We start from the raw sequence: 14,766 nt of genomic DNA, 5'->3' as shown, positions 1-14,766 counted from the left end.
CAGCTCCAGGCCCTCAGAATTTGAAACGAACGCCTGCTGCCCCAGCTGTCCGTCCGAGAGAAAGGTCTATGCAACATCGACCAGTAGCAATCCGTGGAATTGCCCTTTCCCTTCTACATCTCCCTCGTTTTCGTACCTGTTCGTGATTTGCTGGTTTCTCTAGGCAGCACTATCACAGGTTTCTTAGCTTGTCGCTCAGGAGTGGCATGGGCTCTATTTCTGGCCGTAGGGATCAACCACTGTTCGAATTTAAGTTTAGCGACTTCAACTTCTACATCCCGTTGTGCAACTTCGCCATTTCTGAGCTCAGCCTCGTAGATGGGCTTGCAACAAATTGAAGGAGATTTGGCGGACCGCAACAGACTACGCGTTGGCGAAATTCAGGATCTTATTGCCCTGCAGTCTGCAGAAGATATATTTAGCTCAAAGAACCTCTATTCTTCCAAACTTTCTAGCAACAACGCCAAAAGCTCGTTGTATCGACTCTCATCAGCATGGCAGTTCTACATAGCTTCTTGACCGCCATCACGGCATGCGCTGCTTTTGTAAGTCAATCAGAGTCGGACGAACCTATACTGCTTGAGTTGACACCACACTAGATTGCAGTATACACAGTATCATGCATCTTCTACAACCTTTTCCTCCATCCACTTCGGCACTACCCAGGGCCAATTTCCATGAGAGCGACAAGATGGGCTTTCTGCCACAGACTCATCAAGGGCGCCCTTCCTATGGACGTCTTGGAACTTCACAAGAAATACGGAGACGTAGTCCGCGTCGCTCCAGACGAACTGGCTTATTGCAACGTCAACGCTTGGAAAGACATCATGGGCCACCGGTCCGCAGGCTCGCCAACGTTCGAAAAAGCCCCAAAATTCTACCGCCCGACGGCCGAGCAACCCATCAACATCGTCAACACCAACGGCGCGGAGCACGCAATGCTAAGACGGCAACTATCCCACGGCTTTAGCGAGCGAAGTCTTCGCGACCAGCAGCCTCTGATCATTAAGTACGTGGATCTTATGATCCAGCGCCTGCACGAGCATTGTTCTGGCGAAGAACCTGTGGACTTGATGTCGTGGTATAACTTTACGACGTTTGACATCATTGGGGATCTGGCGTTTGGTGAACCGTTTGGGTGCTTGGAGAAGTCGGAGTACCACCCGTGGGTGAAGGCTATCTTCCAGTCGGCTCGCCTGGGTGTATTCGCGCAGACCGCAGGTCATTTTCCCTTCCTGAAGAAGATCATCTTTACGCTTTTGGCGACGAAAGCGGCGAAGAAGGCTAGAGGCGAGAATTTCGCTAGGGCCAAGGCCAAGTTGGAGAGGCGTATGGAGCTCGGCAAGAAGGAGGGTGGCAGGCCTGATTTGATTGAGGGCTTGTTGAAGAAGAAGGACGAACTGGTAATCATCTCGTCATTTCCAGTACCTTGCCAGAGTATTATCTCTCTAATGACTGGTCAAACAGAATATCTCGTTCGAGACGCTTGCGGCAAACAGCAACACGCTCATCATTGGGGGATCTGAAACGACAGCGACATTACTGGCCGGAGTTACCTACTACCTCCTCATGAATAGGGATTGTCTGGCCAAACTTACGGATGAGGTACGATCATCTTTCAAGACGGAAGAGGAGATCAATCTAGTATCTGTCAACAAGTTGACCTACATGCTCGCTTGCCTGGATGAAGCGCTCAGAGTCTACCCTCCAGTCTCCATGGGCCTCCCAAGAGTCACACCCAAGGGTGGAGCGACTATCTGCGGAAATTTCGTGCCTGAGAACGTGAGTCAGTCTCTCATACTTGGCCTGCATGGAATTACTGACGATACTGCCACTAGACTATTGTTGCGATTCACCAGTGGGCCATAAACCACAACGAGCAGTACTTCAAAGACCCGTACGGATTTCACCCCGAGAGATTCATGGGAGATGAGAAATTCGCATCGGATAACAGGGAAGCTTTCCAACCTTTCCACATCGGCTCACGGAATTGCTTGGGGCGGAAGTGAGTGTCGTCATCCAACTGATTTCATGGGAATGTGTCGCTAACCGCTGCAGTCTGGCCTATGTTGAAATGAGACTCATTCTGGCTCGCCTAATTTGGAACTTTGACATTGAAATTGACGAGGACTACAAAGACTGGGCCAAGAAGCAGCAGGTCTTTATCTTGTGGGATAAAGTCCCCCTGAAGGCGCGCTTGACACCAGTGGCTCGATAGAGGGCACGACTCGGATCTTCTTCCGTCGAGAGACTGTAGGTATATATGAGGTCGGGCGGGTCAATTCTGTACGTCGGGAATAGAAAGTAGCATTAGAGATTGCCTGTTCTCTTTGTAAATTCCAAAAATCCTCCTCCGAAACCTTGTTCTAGAGTCGTAATGATCCTTCGGCGACAAGCTTGTCTCGTCACTTACACCCACCGCTTGAACTGGTGCTTATGTCAGCACAGATCTTTCGTGAAATTACGCTTACCAGCTCATCCCTGATGTTTTCCTCAACTCAACGCGGCATGACCATCGTAAAGCGGCTGTCATCAATCCGCGCAAGTCCTCAATCTGAGCACAGAAGAAAGTCACCCGGCTCTGCTATCATTGAGTCATCTCAAGAAGTTGTCATGTCTGCCTCAGCAAGAACTTGGCGCGACAGCGCGTACCTCGTCATCTCTGGCATACAGCTGACGGCGATGCTTTGTGAGTCAAACCTCTATCGCTTTGCGTCAATTAATATTGCAATCTATCGATATGCTATCATGTATTTATGAAAACTTGTCGGCGGAAGGGTGTCGTCGTGACTAAGGATTCTGGTTTCTGGAGCGTCTCGGGTCTTTCAGCAGCCTTCACGACCTCTCACCCATAGAAGCCAGAGCTGACCATCCTCGCATCAGTGGTTGACCTCGTCCCATTCTACCCATCAGCTCTCTACGCGGCACCCTCATCCCCATTACACTTCCTCCAAGTCCTCCGCGACTTCTACATCTCCACGTACAACGACCCCTTCTTCACCGCGTCTCACGAGAACCTCCCCTCGTGGTTCAAGCTCTTCACCTATATCGAGATCGTCTACCAGCTGCCCATGGCTGCCTGGATGGTCTACAGGTTCTCGAGAAACACTGGCACAACCGCCGGATTCGAACTCGCCGTGCTCGTCTTCTGCGTCGAGTGCGCTCTCACGACGTTGACCTGCATCTACGACGTCTTCCACTGGGATCCTGCCGTGTACAGCCAGGCTCAGAAGAACGTTTTTGTCTTCAACCTCTACGGCCCATGGGTGGTCATCCGTAAGTGTAATCGACTTTTGCGATAAATCCTCAAATTAAGCTAATCTCAAAAGCGGCGCTGATGGGACTGGACATGTGGCTGCGCATTTTGAAGCGGGTGAACCCCGCAGACGGCACCAAGAAGTTGCAGTAAGAGGAGTTCGCTGGGTCTCCATTGAAGCAGGTATTGGTTCCATTAAGATATCGCTACAAATCCTGCTCCCGTTAGCCCGCGCGTGCGCGGATCCAGATGATCGATTCCAAAACTCCATTTCCCCAGTCCAAGTGGGCAGGTCAAGGCCATCCCAGTTTAATTCGTCCATCAAAATAAAACTCCCCTCATCCATCATAAAAGCCTCTCAAAGAGGGGGGCAGCTAGCAGATATACATGAATCGGATCAAATCGTACAGATTTCTCGTGACGCGAACGCTTTGTTGGTGCTTTCTTTCAATCCATCCTCTTGGCCGCTTTGGAGTAGCCCCAACCGTTGCCAACGCCGTTGAGACCGTTGAGACCGTAACCGAGTGGCGTCGCGCCGCCCATGCCTCTTCCGCGTACCCTCTTGGGCAAGACGACTCCGAAAAAGTACGTTGACGCGACGAGCACGCCTGCCATGAACGAGGTGATGATGTAGAAGACGGTGCTCGCGTAGACGTGCCCGCCCATACCCTGCCACTCGACGTGGCCCTCCGACTTTGGCAGGTTCGGCGTCGGAAACCATCTAACAGACAACCGTAGCGGCAACGGATCACCAATCACAAGTCTCTTTGTGTATATCCCGTCCATATGGCTCAATGGACTCGTGCTATACGCCGTTGCGGAATCGAGGACACCCGAGTCGTGAGGTCGGGTGTGGTGCTTCGGCATGCTGTGCAGGAGCACGTTCATGTGCGTGCTAACGTGCAAGTGGCTCAGCTGGAGGGTGCCGGCGAGGGCGAAGACGAGAGGAATGTATTCTTGCACGTAGGGCTTCTCGCCGACGGTCTCAACGTGAGGCGCGGGTCGGGCTGGGAGACGGCAGGCAAGAGGTGCATCGTTGTGGATGAAGAACTCGAGGAGGTGGAAGAAGGGGTCGGAGACCATGGGGATGGTGCAATTGACTTCGCCCTCGTGGCCGTATTGGAACTCGAGGGGCTTGTTGGTTTCTTCGCAGGAGGGGAAGGGGATCCATTCGATTTCGTGGTTGGAGTTTTCAATATGTTCGCCTGTTTCGCTGAAGAGGCATTAGCTAGAGCTCGAGCTATAGCCTAAAGGCAGTGGAGACGAAGCTCTTGATGATGAATGAGAACGGCTAAGGGGAGATACTCACGAGCTGCGGTTCATGCACTCCACGTGGATGGGTGCGCCGTAGTGGTACGAAGGGAGACCATCCTCGGGATGCGCAGCGTGGACGCCGGAAGCGCAGAGAGCGACAGCGCCCAGGAGTAACTGCGCGAGGGACGCCATAATGTGTGTGCGCGGATGGAATAGTCGGTGATCGTGCAAGCGGCAAGAGGGAGAAAGGGTCCTAGCAGATCGGCCGGGGCATTTCCTTGACTCGGGGGGATGCGCGACGGGGGTGGGAGCTATTCCGGACCAGCTTTCCCCGGAGTTCAACTGTGGTTCTCTAATCGATTTGACAGCTGTCGCCCAAGCTCTGCGCTCCCCAGCCTCAGATAAGGGATAACCAGATAAGCTATCGATAAGGGTCACGTGGATGCCTAAGGTAGGTAAATGGAAGTACCGCCCCTTTCTCCGACCAGAAAGTCATGCACAACCTAGGTTATCACAGAGATGGAGTATCTCTTGAAGGGGACGGAATCATGGGGGTAGAAAACTTTGGTTTCTTTCAGCTGACTACTTTTTTGGTTGTGGGCGTAGACTCGGTTCTCAAGTGAAAGCATGCTGCATCGTGACGGCACCCTCGAAACTCTTGCATTGTCCGAGTCAACCCGTCAACCCGGCTAACGTGGATTGCAACTGGCGAATCTACTCATGAGCTTTATCCAGACTCTCTGTGAGATCATCGACATCAGTGAAACTCCCTGCATCCATATATGATGTGATTTGATATGTCTGAAGCGGCAATGGCCGACGCTCATTCTGCTGCAAGTTCTTCTTGTATCCGAGTTGATTGTCCATGCTAAAGAACGTTTTCACTCCCCTGCAACCTGAATAGGCAGCTTCCCTCGGATACACTTGTGTGGTGCACACGAACATCTTTATCTTTGGGGATAATCTCAAGGTAAGTCCAGCGGAGCAGGGGCTGATAGACGCTGAAATGGTTGTTGCGAGCGCCTGAGACCCAATGAGGTTTTTGACGTCGTAATTGGCGACTGTGAGGTTTTGCAAACCCTCATTCGCGGATACTGAAGTCAAATCGTCGAGGTTTTGAAGCTTTGTCCCTCGTCCTGACAGAATGGGAACCGAGTTAACGCAGATTCCCATTAGCAACAAACTGGCAGGGTTCATGATATTATCTTGTCTCGAAGTGGAAGGGACCACTACATCGGAATGATCGTCAGCGGTTGAAAGACATATCGAATTTGCCGTTGGTGCGGGCTCATCGAGAGAATGAGACATTGCGTGAAGGCTCTTTTCTGAATTTGCAGTCCATTCTGTTATCCTTCGGGGCAAATCCCATCTTGAGACCGGAGCAGTGGAAAGCAATGAAGTCCAAGGCTGGTTCTCGCATCCCATGTGCCTCAAAGAGACCCGGGAGACCTTAAGCGGGTCATCTGGTAAACCTGAGCTTCCTCTGTGCATATCGAATTTTTCAAGAGTATCTCGTTTTTGTCTGTGTCTCCTCGTTCGCCGTGTCGTCTTTCCTTTACATCTCTCAACTTTACTCCCAGGTTTCGAGGACGTTGCTTGAAATCTTTTCGTGCGGTATTTGAACCACTCCCATTTCATAAACCTGCGCTTGTACATTCTCTCGCTTTCAATTTGAAACTTATTAGAATGTTTCTCATCTTTTTGGATATCCTGAGTAGCTTACCTAGCCCTGAATGAATGAACGTTTGACATCTCTTCAACTACCTTTCCAAGGCTCAAGTTCTTCAACATGTAAAGGTCATACAGAATTTCCTTCCTATCTTCCCAGTCGCTTCCACGCGATGGATTGAAAAGGCGTCGTCGACAGTCTGTTCCCATGACTCAAATAAACGCGCTTCAACGCGTGATGATTCTAAATCCGATGGAGGTATTGCGTTCCAAGACTGCCAACTGGAGCAAGCGACCAATGTGCCATACGCCAGAGTTTGATGTTGACTGTTTATTCATATATGTCTTCCGCTAGAATTTGTCTGCCTGGATACGATGAGCAATTGATCACTGAATAATGCAGCACGTCCATACTACTTGATGCGATTTTCCAGTTTCTGAGAACTGAATATGCCTTAGGCTGAAGGTCTACGTAAAGCAGCTCACCATCATCTCGTTATTGATATTGATTGGCTAAGACTTCGCCCTACTCACGTATTATGAAAAGATGCGCTGTAAGCCGCAGCACCTGCCCTGCATCTAAAAGCCCATGCATAAAAGTACTGCGCCTTGGCCATCATTCGACTGGTCACATATGTCTCAGTTGGATTGGTTCTTATCAATCATTGCAGATTCGTCCACCAGGATCGAAGAGGGCCTTTTATGCAAGAACGCCTCGTCTGTTGGCGGCCTCTTGACTGGATCAGCAGGGAGGTACAGTGTACCTCGAAAAGGCGGCTCCGCCCCGGCTTTTGGGGGAGTTAAGATTTCCCGCCTTCGTCGACAACATCTCTACTCCCTTCTCTTCACTCTGCGTGGATTAGTAAGTGGTCCAACACGCCGAGTGCCATCAGCATGTCGCGAGAAGGGCCATGATCTTTGTCATGTAATTCCCTCTTGTTACTCAATGAGAGCGATGGAAATCATGCCTTGCCGGTGAAGCAAGGCCGCATCCATATCAGGCTGCCCCTCACTCAAAGGACCAAGGAAGACCACTTCGTCGGGGAAAATATGCGTCGAGTTGTAGATGTTGAGTACTTATTGACGAGTAGCTTGAACTACTTAAATAGCCTGAGTGCCTTCGGCGTTACGCATATTTAACCCTATAACTGCAAAGAAAAGCACAGTCATAGTTAAGAAAGACCAGCGATCGCCTCCGAATCCTCTCTCAAGACTGCCTCCCAGAAAGCCGAGCTCCCAATGGACCGTTTGTGACTCTCAGCCCGCTCAAGCTTTCCCCTCTTTGTCCAAAAAATGACCAACTGAGCTCGATATATCATCACCCTTGGCCCTAGCAGCTCTTCCCAGGTGTCATCCTTGGTGATCGCACACCTAAACCGCAAGATACAGCTCTCCAGATTCTCAGCCCACCCATCATCGTCCCCAGCGTCGTCGAAGAATCTACAGAGCTCGTATATGACCTCTCCAGAAATCCACAGCAGCCAGGATTCCCAAAGACGCCACTCCTTATCGATAGCAGCTGACTTGATGCGATTCAGCAGTCTGTTGCAGCGATCCACAAATTTGCCGTCAGGTTCGATGGATCGCAGAAGTTCAATCTTCCAGAGTTCGTACTCGATCATGTTGGGCGACTGGAGCGAACCTTGATTTGTGGCGGCGAGAAACTGCATGTTATCCAAGGCAATGATGATGTTCTCCGTTTCCGCTGCATTGGAAGTGCCGCCAACAGCTTTCACAGCCTCAATGCGCCTCTCAATGTTATCGAATGTATCGCAACCCTGAACATCTCGGTAGCTGTCAGCTACAACTCTGTACAGTTGAGGCAAAAAGGCCTGAGCCTCATCGTAGTATTTGTCTATAAGCTGAGCCATAGCATGCGCGGCGTCTGCGATGGGACTGCCTCCTTTGCCGTAGTGACTGAGTAAACATTGGAGGTAGAGGAAGTAGATGTTGAGCAAACGGCGTTCGTCCAAGGGCTCGTCCTTGAACTCGTAGAATGTGATTGGGATGTCTAGAAGCAAGGTGGCGTAGATAGTGATGTCGCTCTTCTTGACAAGATCGTCGAGGCCCCGGAACATGTGTCTAATTGCGGAAAACCCATTTAGAGTATCTTGAACAGCGAGGTGCTCCAGTCCCACGGCGACCCTGGACGTGAGCTCATGTCCGTAAACCGGCAGACGTCCAAGACGGTTCGGCTGTGTCCACACTGCGTCTTCTTTCCAAGATCTGTGAATGAGGTCTCTCATACATTGTAGAAGTGTAGCGGAGAGTTCAAGTTGTCCATTAGGCATCGGCGATGGAATTGCCTCAGTGACCTTCTTGATTTTCGACTGTGATCGGCCATGTCTTCGCGACGTTGGCCCGTTTGAGATTGTGAAGGATCTGCCAGCGAGTACATCCTGTTGAACGGCTTTGGTGTTATTTTTCCTCCACTTCCATTTCTGGAATCGTCCCTTGTACTGCCTTGAACTGCAAGCATGGGCGTTAGTTAGAGATCCGCGATCTGGTCTGTGACCTTCACCTACCTCGCGAAGAATTGGTATTGCTCGGCCATAATGCGCTCGGTGGCCTGTCTCGAGAGGCAGTCTCTCATGTATAACTTCTCGATGTCTGGCTTTCGAGCCTCCCATTCTTGTTCGGTGATAACGCGAGATCGTCCCAAGGAGGCCGTGCTTGCGGGGGATATGCTTGACTGAGGGCTCGGGAGTGTCTGAGTGAGGGGAGAGGAGGGCGACTCGCCGATTGTGTCGGCAGCGCCACCCCCTGGAAGGATCCAGGGCGAAAACCAGCAGTCAGGTCCATTTTGAGACTGAATCGATTCCAACTTGACCTGCAACATTAGAGGACCGAGGCTGTTGTTCATGAAATGGTCTGAGTCTTGAACTTCAGGGACCCCGCCAGGTGCTAGAAGAGTATTCCCGAAGTCAATCAAACCGTCGTAAGAGAAGAATGGCGTGGTAGGTTCCGCTTCACTGTGATCTGAAATCAAAATGCGGGGGAAGGAGGAAGTGGAAATTGGAGGGAAACCATGCATGTCTGCATCGGGTGTCTCTCCCGCCATGATAGCACGGAGTGTGTAGCTAAGAATGGCGATGAGTAAGATGTCAAAGGTCTACGAAGGCGTAATGGGCAACAAAAGGAAAAATAGCAAAGGCTTCACAGCACGGGGGCAGCTGATGTTAAGTAAGCCCGCGGAACTGCTCTACTACTTTGGCAAGTTCTCGTTGTTCAGGAGCGAAGATGCTCAAGGAATGCATCGCAGGCCGACAACACGGGCAGTGAAGCCGAATGATACCGCGCTAGCTTGACAATAAGTCCAACCTCTGGGGTGATCTGCTAAAAGTCCCCCAGGTCCTTTAAGTCTTCCCGTTCCGGGTTCCGGGACAGCTTTGGGAATGGGCTTGGCTCATTGGGCACTGGAGCCAGGGTTCTCGCATTGATGTGTTTCTCTCTGAGTACGGTGACTGAAGTCCTGCTGTTGCTGAATGGAAATAAGGTACTTTAAGTCAATCAACGCAAGTGCTGGTCCCCCGTCCGCGGACTATGCTGGTCTAGCTAAGCGCGAAAAGCGCGAGTCCACATACTGGGCTCCGGTGCTTGAAGCGCAGTATTCAGCAGTGAGGGGGATTGCGTGCATATCAATTATTCTGTGGCTCAGCATGGTTCGCGCCCATCAACGGACCAGGTTGGCAAAGGGGTGTTCGCCTGACGCCGTCACTCTCCCCCGACGACTCACCTCGTTGGTGCTTCCCCTCTCGCTTCGTACAGTTTGAGTCCCGCGTCAGAAATCAAGCCCACTGGTACCTTCCCACATCTTGACCATCACGAAATGAGTAACACCAGGTGAACCGATAGGCCCTTGGGCCCGATTCCAGATTAACAGAACGATAATTCTTATCTGGCGAGCTCTCTAATTCTCCAGCCCGGCCAATTTTCCCTCTTAGAGACACCGAGTTTATGAGCTCTTACGTAGTATTGACCGAGTTGTACCTGTTGAGCTTGAGCCTGCCTCATTGGGTTAGACTGAGATGTTTGCCAAGAAGACTGCCTAACAGATGGAAGTGATTAAAGTACCGGATGCTGCTGGAACAGGTCAAAAGGATTTTGTGTTCTCGTGATCAGCTCCGAAGAGTAGAAACTTAACATATTAACCAGAACGGCGCTATCAAAGCGAGTTTGCAATGACTACCAATACTAAGCAATGTCTTCAAGTAGTCGTCGATAACAAAATTGATAATTCGCACAACCCACGAGATCTTTAAGACAGAAGTCACTAAGTAGATTCGACTACATCCGCATGAGTCCCCTGCCCTAAATTTTGGAGATAATCATACCTGAAGGAGCTTGAATTACTTAAATGGTCATGTTAGCAGACTCCTGGTTGCCAAGAACACTGAGAGGTGGTCCAAATCCATGGCTTGTGATAAGTCCCCCCCCCTCCCCCAGTCCCTCAGCGATGCTTATGACTTTTGCCAACATCCTTTAGTTGAATTAACAGTCATTGAAGGAAGTCTCGGTGTCCTAGAAGCGTTCAAAGCAGCCTATAAGGAGTTCTTCCAGTCGGTAGTCACTGGAATACATAGACACTCTACCTTATCAGACTCGAGGATTAAGTTGCTTATATTTACGAGTGTTTGCACCATGTTTTCCACGATAGGTCGGTGCTCTTATCTGGTCGGATACTGAAGATTACTTCATTGGGTTTTTGACCGCAATCAAATCCGCGAGATTCTCGAATATTTGAATGGTTGTTGCTAGTCAAGCCTCGATGAAATGGCGACGGCTGCTGCTGCTGCCGCTACTGCTGCTATTCTTTATTGCTTCTACCTCTTCGATAAGCCCAAGATCCTCTTGATGTTGATGCCAACTATATTCACAAAGGTTTGAGCAGTCCATCCATTGACCCTTGAATATTTGTCAATGGTAGTCGTTCCATTCAACACATTGTACGCCACCGATCTCAGGTTGACACAGTCATCCTTGTTCTTGATGCACCCAGAAACAGCTTCACCCGCGTTCTTCCCCTCGTAATATGCACCTTGTAAGAAGCCAAAGTACTGCGGGTGAGTGGCCTCGCCAGCAAACCACAAGTTTCCGAGATTGGCGCGGATGTTTTGATGCATCTCCAACGTCAGGGCCGGAGGCCAGTTCGAGTATGACCCGTATGCCCAAGGTTCGCGAGTCCAGTTGTGATAATAAAAGTCAATGGGATCGGGGATCTCTTTTCGAAACATGCCCTTCAGAACGTCCATGATTTGTTTCTTCGTAGTATCAAAGTCCTGAGCCTCCACGGTGTAAGATTGCTGGTCGACGACGGTGACAAAGATGATGCCGGAGCCGTCCACAAAGTCTTTGTGATCCAGTGACTGGAAGTAGGGATAGTAACCTCGCTGTACTGGGTCGGCATACAGAAAGAATTGTGTGCTCTTGTCCCAGAACACGTCTTCTGGCTTGAACTGCATAAAGATCTTCGTGTAAGTACCCATAGTCATTGACTGGATGGCCGTTCGTTTCCAAAGCGGCAGCTCTGGCGAGAAGTTAACCACCTCCTTCTGCAAGACACCCAGCGAAAACGTGCAGATGGCGTAGTCGGCGACGATGCAAGTGCCGTCCCCATTATGCACTGTGACACTGTCGTCAGAGTAGGTAATGTTCTGGACGATAGTCCCAAGCCTCAGCTGGGTTGTCTCGTTTAGGAAGCGCTTCGCTTCTTCCTGGAAGAATGTGGCAAACCCTCGCTCGTCGTGCACCAGGTTGTTGTCATCCTTCCAGCGCTTGAAGGATGTGTTGGTGTTGACCACGGAGTACTGCTGGGACGTCTTCTCCGGTGGATTAGCATATTCGAAGTCTATGGAAGACCATTCGATAACTTGTGCCAGCGGGTCACTTCCCGGCTTCCAGCCTGCGATTGCGAGACCGGCACGGGCACTGCGATCTTGCTGATTCTTCAGGATGATTTCGCCAGCGTCGTACTCGTACTTCCTCGTGATATTTACGAACAACTCATCCAACTTGTCAAACTTGTCTGTCCATTCTCCAGGCCATAATTGGCCAGTCTCGTTGAAGGCTGTAACATTGTCGAAGTCAGAAAGCGTGTTTCTCAGGTTGTGCTTCTTAACCAGAGTCAAAATCGGATTTTCCTCTGTTTCACTCTCCGTTCCTTGAACCCTGTTGGTGATGTAAATAGGCTTGAACACCAAAATTATTCTGGAGCTACATACCAGTTCGCACCAAGCTCTACAGAATAGGACTCATTCGTACCCGGCTTCTTTCCAAAGGGTCGGTTGTAAACGCGTCCACCAATCCGATTATTGTACTCAACGATGACAAAGTCTGTGATGGACGCATTTACCAGAGTTTGGGCAGCCGTAATTCCTGCGAGGCCAGCACCGAGAATGGCTACTTGGACCTTGCTGCAGTTCCCCTTAGTTTCTGCAAGAAATTCTTTAGTCGGCGCAGTCTGCGCAACGGGAGCGATAAGGGCAAGTACGCCGACAAAACGCGCAAGTGACAGCATCGTGGAGAGTATCGATCAGCCCTAACAACCTTGCGCTTTAACTAATGAAGGGGATAGCCTAGAGCAATCAAGGAGAACACAGAGCACTCAAGAAGTATCAGGACTTTTATACTTCTGCTTCTCCGAGTCGCTTGCGGCGCCAGAGACGTTTGCCAAGGGGGGCATCTTAGTGAATTCCGACTCACCTCGTGAGCCAGCGGGCGTCTTGTTCCAAAAGAGGCATCGCCAACTTCACGACTTCGAGTCGTTGGCCTCGAATCCGCCTAGGTCTCACATCATGGGCATTGGGCATGGTTTAGAGAAACAACCTTGGTACTTCTCAGTGTTCATGTCTTTACTCGCGAGGTCTGTACTAGACATGTCGTTATAATATGGCATCTTAGCAGTCACTCTGGTCCATGGCTAATGTTCCTCCTTCCATCCTTCAGGTGCGGCCCGAGCCAGATGCGGCTACCGTACATCACGAGTGTGCGACAGATAAATTCACCAAGTTCGTGGATTGACGAATAATAACGTGAGTCCGCAGCCCTAGCCAAGCCGTAATGTTCAGCAAATAACTTTGTTTTCAGTACAAGAGAGGGAATAACTAAGGCATGGGACCAAATAAGACATATCAGCCGCACAAACAAGCGCCACAATGTTGGTCGAGAGACCCCGCGCACGCGGAACTGTTTTCATCAGGGCTTCGTCTGAGACACGACTACCTTCAAGTAGACAGTTTAGCTCAGCTCTGGATACTCGTTTCCTACTCCAGATCGTCTCCCAAATTGCTTCTGTCAACATCTTGCCGTGAAACCTACAGCTGCCCAGACAAACAAATCCTCAAGAGTCTCATCCTCCTCTGCCAGGACCCCCGGACAGCCTCGTCCCTACCTTACTTCGCAACAGTCCCAGAAGCAACAATGCAGGCAAACCCAACATCCCACCCCTTCCCCTCATACTTCCCTTCCAAATGCTCCCTAATCAACCCCTTCACCTCCTCCAATCCATGCTCCCCCCTCAACTCCTCATTCCACTCCGTGTTCACAATCAACGCAACAACTGGCCCAAACACATCCAACCAGTGCCTCGCGTCTCTCACCCTCACCGTCCCGCTCTCCAAACACGTCTTGACGTCCTTGAACCCATTGTCCTGTAGATACCCCTTGACCCAAGCCTCGTCGTACCACCACCCGACATCGTGAACCTGCGCACGGTTCTTCTCCTCGAACGGCGCGTCAAAGGGGAAGGATGCGAATGCTGACCTCACGTCCGCGACCCAGCCTATATGGTCGACATGCGGTGTGATACAGCCGAAGACCCCATCGGGCCTGAGGATCCTGACGACGTCTTTGATGGTTTTGTCTGGGTGGGGGATGAGATGTAGACCGAGGCCGATGACTACGTGCGTCAACGAGTTCTCAGCTAATCCAGAGTCCTGCCCGACAGCACATCAGTAACGGAGAAATTCCTTTGGCAACAATCTCAAAGTTCAATAGGTAATATAGGAAAGATAGTCAAGCTTACCATGGCATCCAAAACCCTCGCACTCGCCCCAACCCACCCCTCCTCCCGAATCCTCCTCTCCACTAACCCAACCATCATAGGCGACCCATCCGCACAAACGACCTCGCTCTTGTCCAACACCTCTCGGGACACAACCTTGAACAACTCCTGCGTAGCCGGACCAGCCCCACAAGCGCTGTCGAGAAAGGCAATGGGCTCCGTCGTGTGCTGGCCCAACCCCATCTGCTTCATAAGCCGCGCATTGAGGGGCACCATCATCGTCCGGCTCATCTCAATCATGGTTTCTTCCCAGTGCGCGCCGATGGTCTTGTCCATGGAGCGGAAGATGGGTGCCATGGGGCCTGCGGACTGGGAGGCGGTGGTGGCTGTCATTATTACGCTGGTATCTGAGTAAGGACAAAATAAGTCGCCAAGATTCCTGGTGTTAGAGAGATGTGTAAAAGCTTGGGGTACCCAGGCACGTAAGAGTGATAAAAAGCCAGGACGGTTTGGGCTGACCTCTGGTCGTTCGAACTGAAAGGAAACCTGCCTGCTGATATAGCCTGAAACCTCGGAAATATAAGTC

At 50.8% G+C, this 14,766-nt stretch overlaps 6 protein-coding genes across 6 annotated transcripts; 1 reads left to right on the top strand and 5 right to left on the bottom strand.

The window, feature by feature from the left end:
* Positions 1 to 494: 494 nt before the first annotated feature.
* Positions 495 to 3,409, top strand: CPAR01_04645 (cytochrome P450 ClCP1; the record flags this gene model as incomplete). The annotated part of the gene is made up of 8 exons (XM_060488925.1): positions 495 to 545; positions 600 to 1,403; positions 1,468 to 1,782; positions 1,839 to 2,005; positions 2,059 to 2,169; positions 2,475 to 2,689; positions 2,884 to 3,276; positions 3,330 to 3,409. 8 exons carry the CDS (start codon positions 495 to 497, stop codon positions 3,407 to 3,409), a joined length of 2,136 nt encoding a protein of 711 aa, XP_060353131.1.
* A 294-nt stretch (positions 3,410 to 3,703) lies between these two features.
* On the bottom strand, positions 3,704 to 4,702 carry CPAR01_04644 (uncharacterized protein; the record flags this gene model as incomplete). Its single annotated transcript, XM_060488924.1, has 2 exons — positions 3,704 to 4,469; positions 4,566 to 4,702. The coding sequence occupies 2 exons, from the start codon at positions 4,700 to 4,702 to the stop codon at positions 3,704 to 3,706; spliced, it is 903 nt and encodes a 300-aa protein (XP_060353130.1).
* Positions 4,703 to 5,224: 522 nt separating this feature from the next.
* On the bottom strand, positions 5,225 to 6,388 carry CPAR01_04643 (uncharacterized protein; the record flags this gene model as incomplete). Its single annotated transcript, XM_060488923.1, has 2 exons — positions 5,225 to 6,173; positions 6,234 to 6,388. 2 exons carry the CDS (start codon positions 6,386 to 6,388, stop codon positions 5,225 to 5,227), a joined length of 1,104 nt encoding a protein of 367 aa, XP_060353129.1.
* Positions 6,389 to 7,350: 962 nt separating this feature from the next.
* On the bottom strand, positions 7,351 to 9,239 carry CPAR01_04642 (uncharacterized protein; the record flags this gene model as incomplete). The annotated part of the gene is made up of 2 exons (XM_060488922.1): positions 7,351 to 8,647; positions 8,704 to 9,239. 2 exons carry the CDS (start codon positions 9,237 to 9,239, stop codon positions 7,351 to 7,353), a joined length of 1,833 nt encoding a protein of 610 aa, XP_060353128.1.
* A 1,762-nt stretch (positions 9,240 to 11,001) lies between these two features.
* Positions 11,002 to 12,695, bottom strand: CPAR01_04641 (N1-acetylpolyamine oxidase; the record flags this gene model as incomplete). Its single annotated transcript, XM_060488921.1, has 2 exons — positions 11,002 to 12,346; positions 12,400 to 12,695. The coding sequence occupies 2 exons, from the start codon at positions 12,693 to 12,695 to the stop codon at positions 11,002 to 11,004; spliced, it is 1,641 nt and encodes a 546-aa protein (XP_060353127.1).
* An 874-nt stretch (positions 12,696 to 13,569) lies between these two features.
* Positions 13,570 to 14,573, bottom strand: CPAR01_04640 (methyltransferase domain-containing protein; the record flags this gene model as incomplete). Its single annotated transcript, XM_060488920.1, has 2 exons — positions 13,570 to 14,112; positions 14,202 to 14,573. 2 exons carry the CDS (start codon positions 14,571 to 14,573, stop codon positions 13,570 to 13,572), a joined length of 915 nt encoding a protein of 304 aa, XP_060353126.1.
* Between the last annotated feature and the right edge of the window lie 193 nt (positions 14,574 to 14,766).

Source organism: Colletotrichum paranaense (assembly GCF_030867605.1).
Source record: "Colletotrichum paranaense strain IMI 384185 chromosome Unknown Scaffold_3.1, whole genome shotgun sequence".
Lineage (NCBI taxonomy): Eukaryota > Fungi > Ascomycota > Sordariomycetes > Glomerellales > Glomerellaceae > Colletotrichum > Colletotrichum paranaense.
Note: the sequence above shows the minus strand (reverse complement) of the source record. Positions and strands in the feature narration are given on the sequence as shown.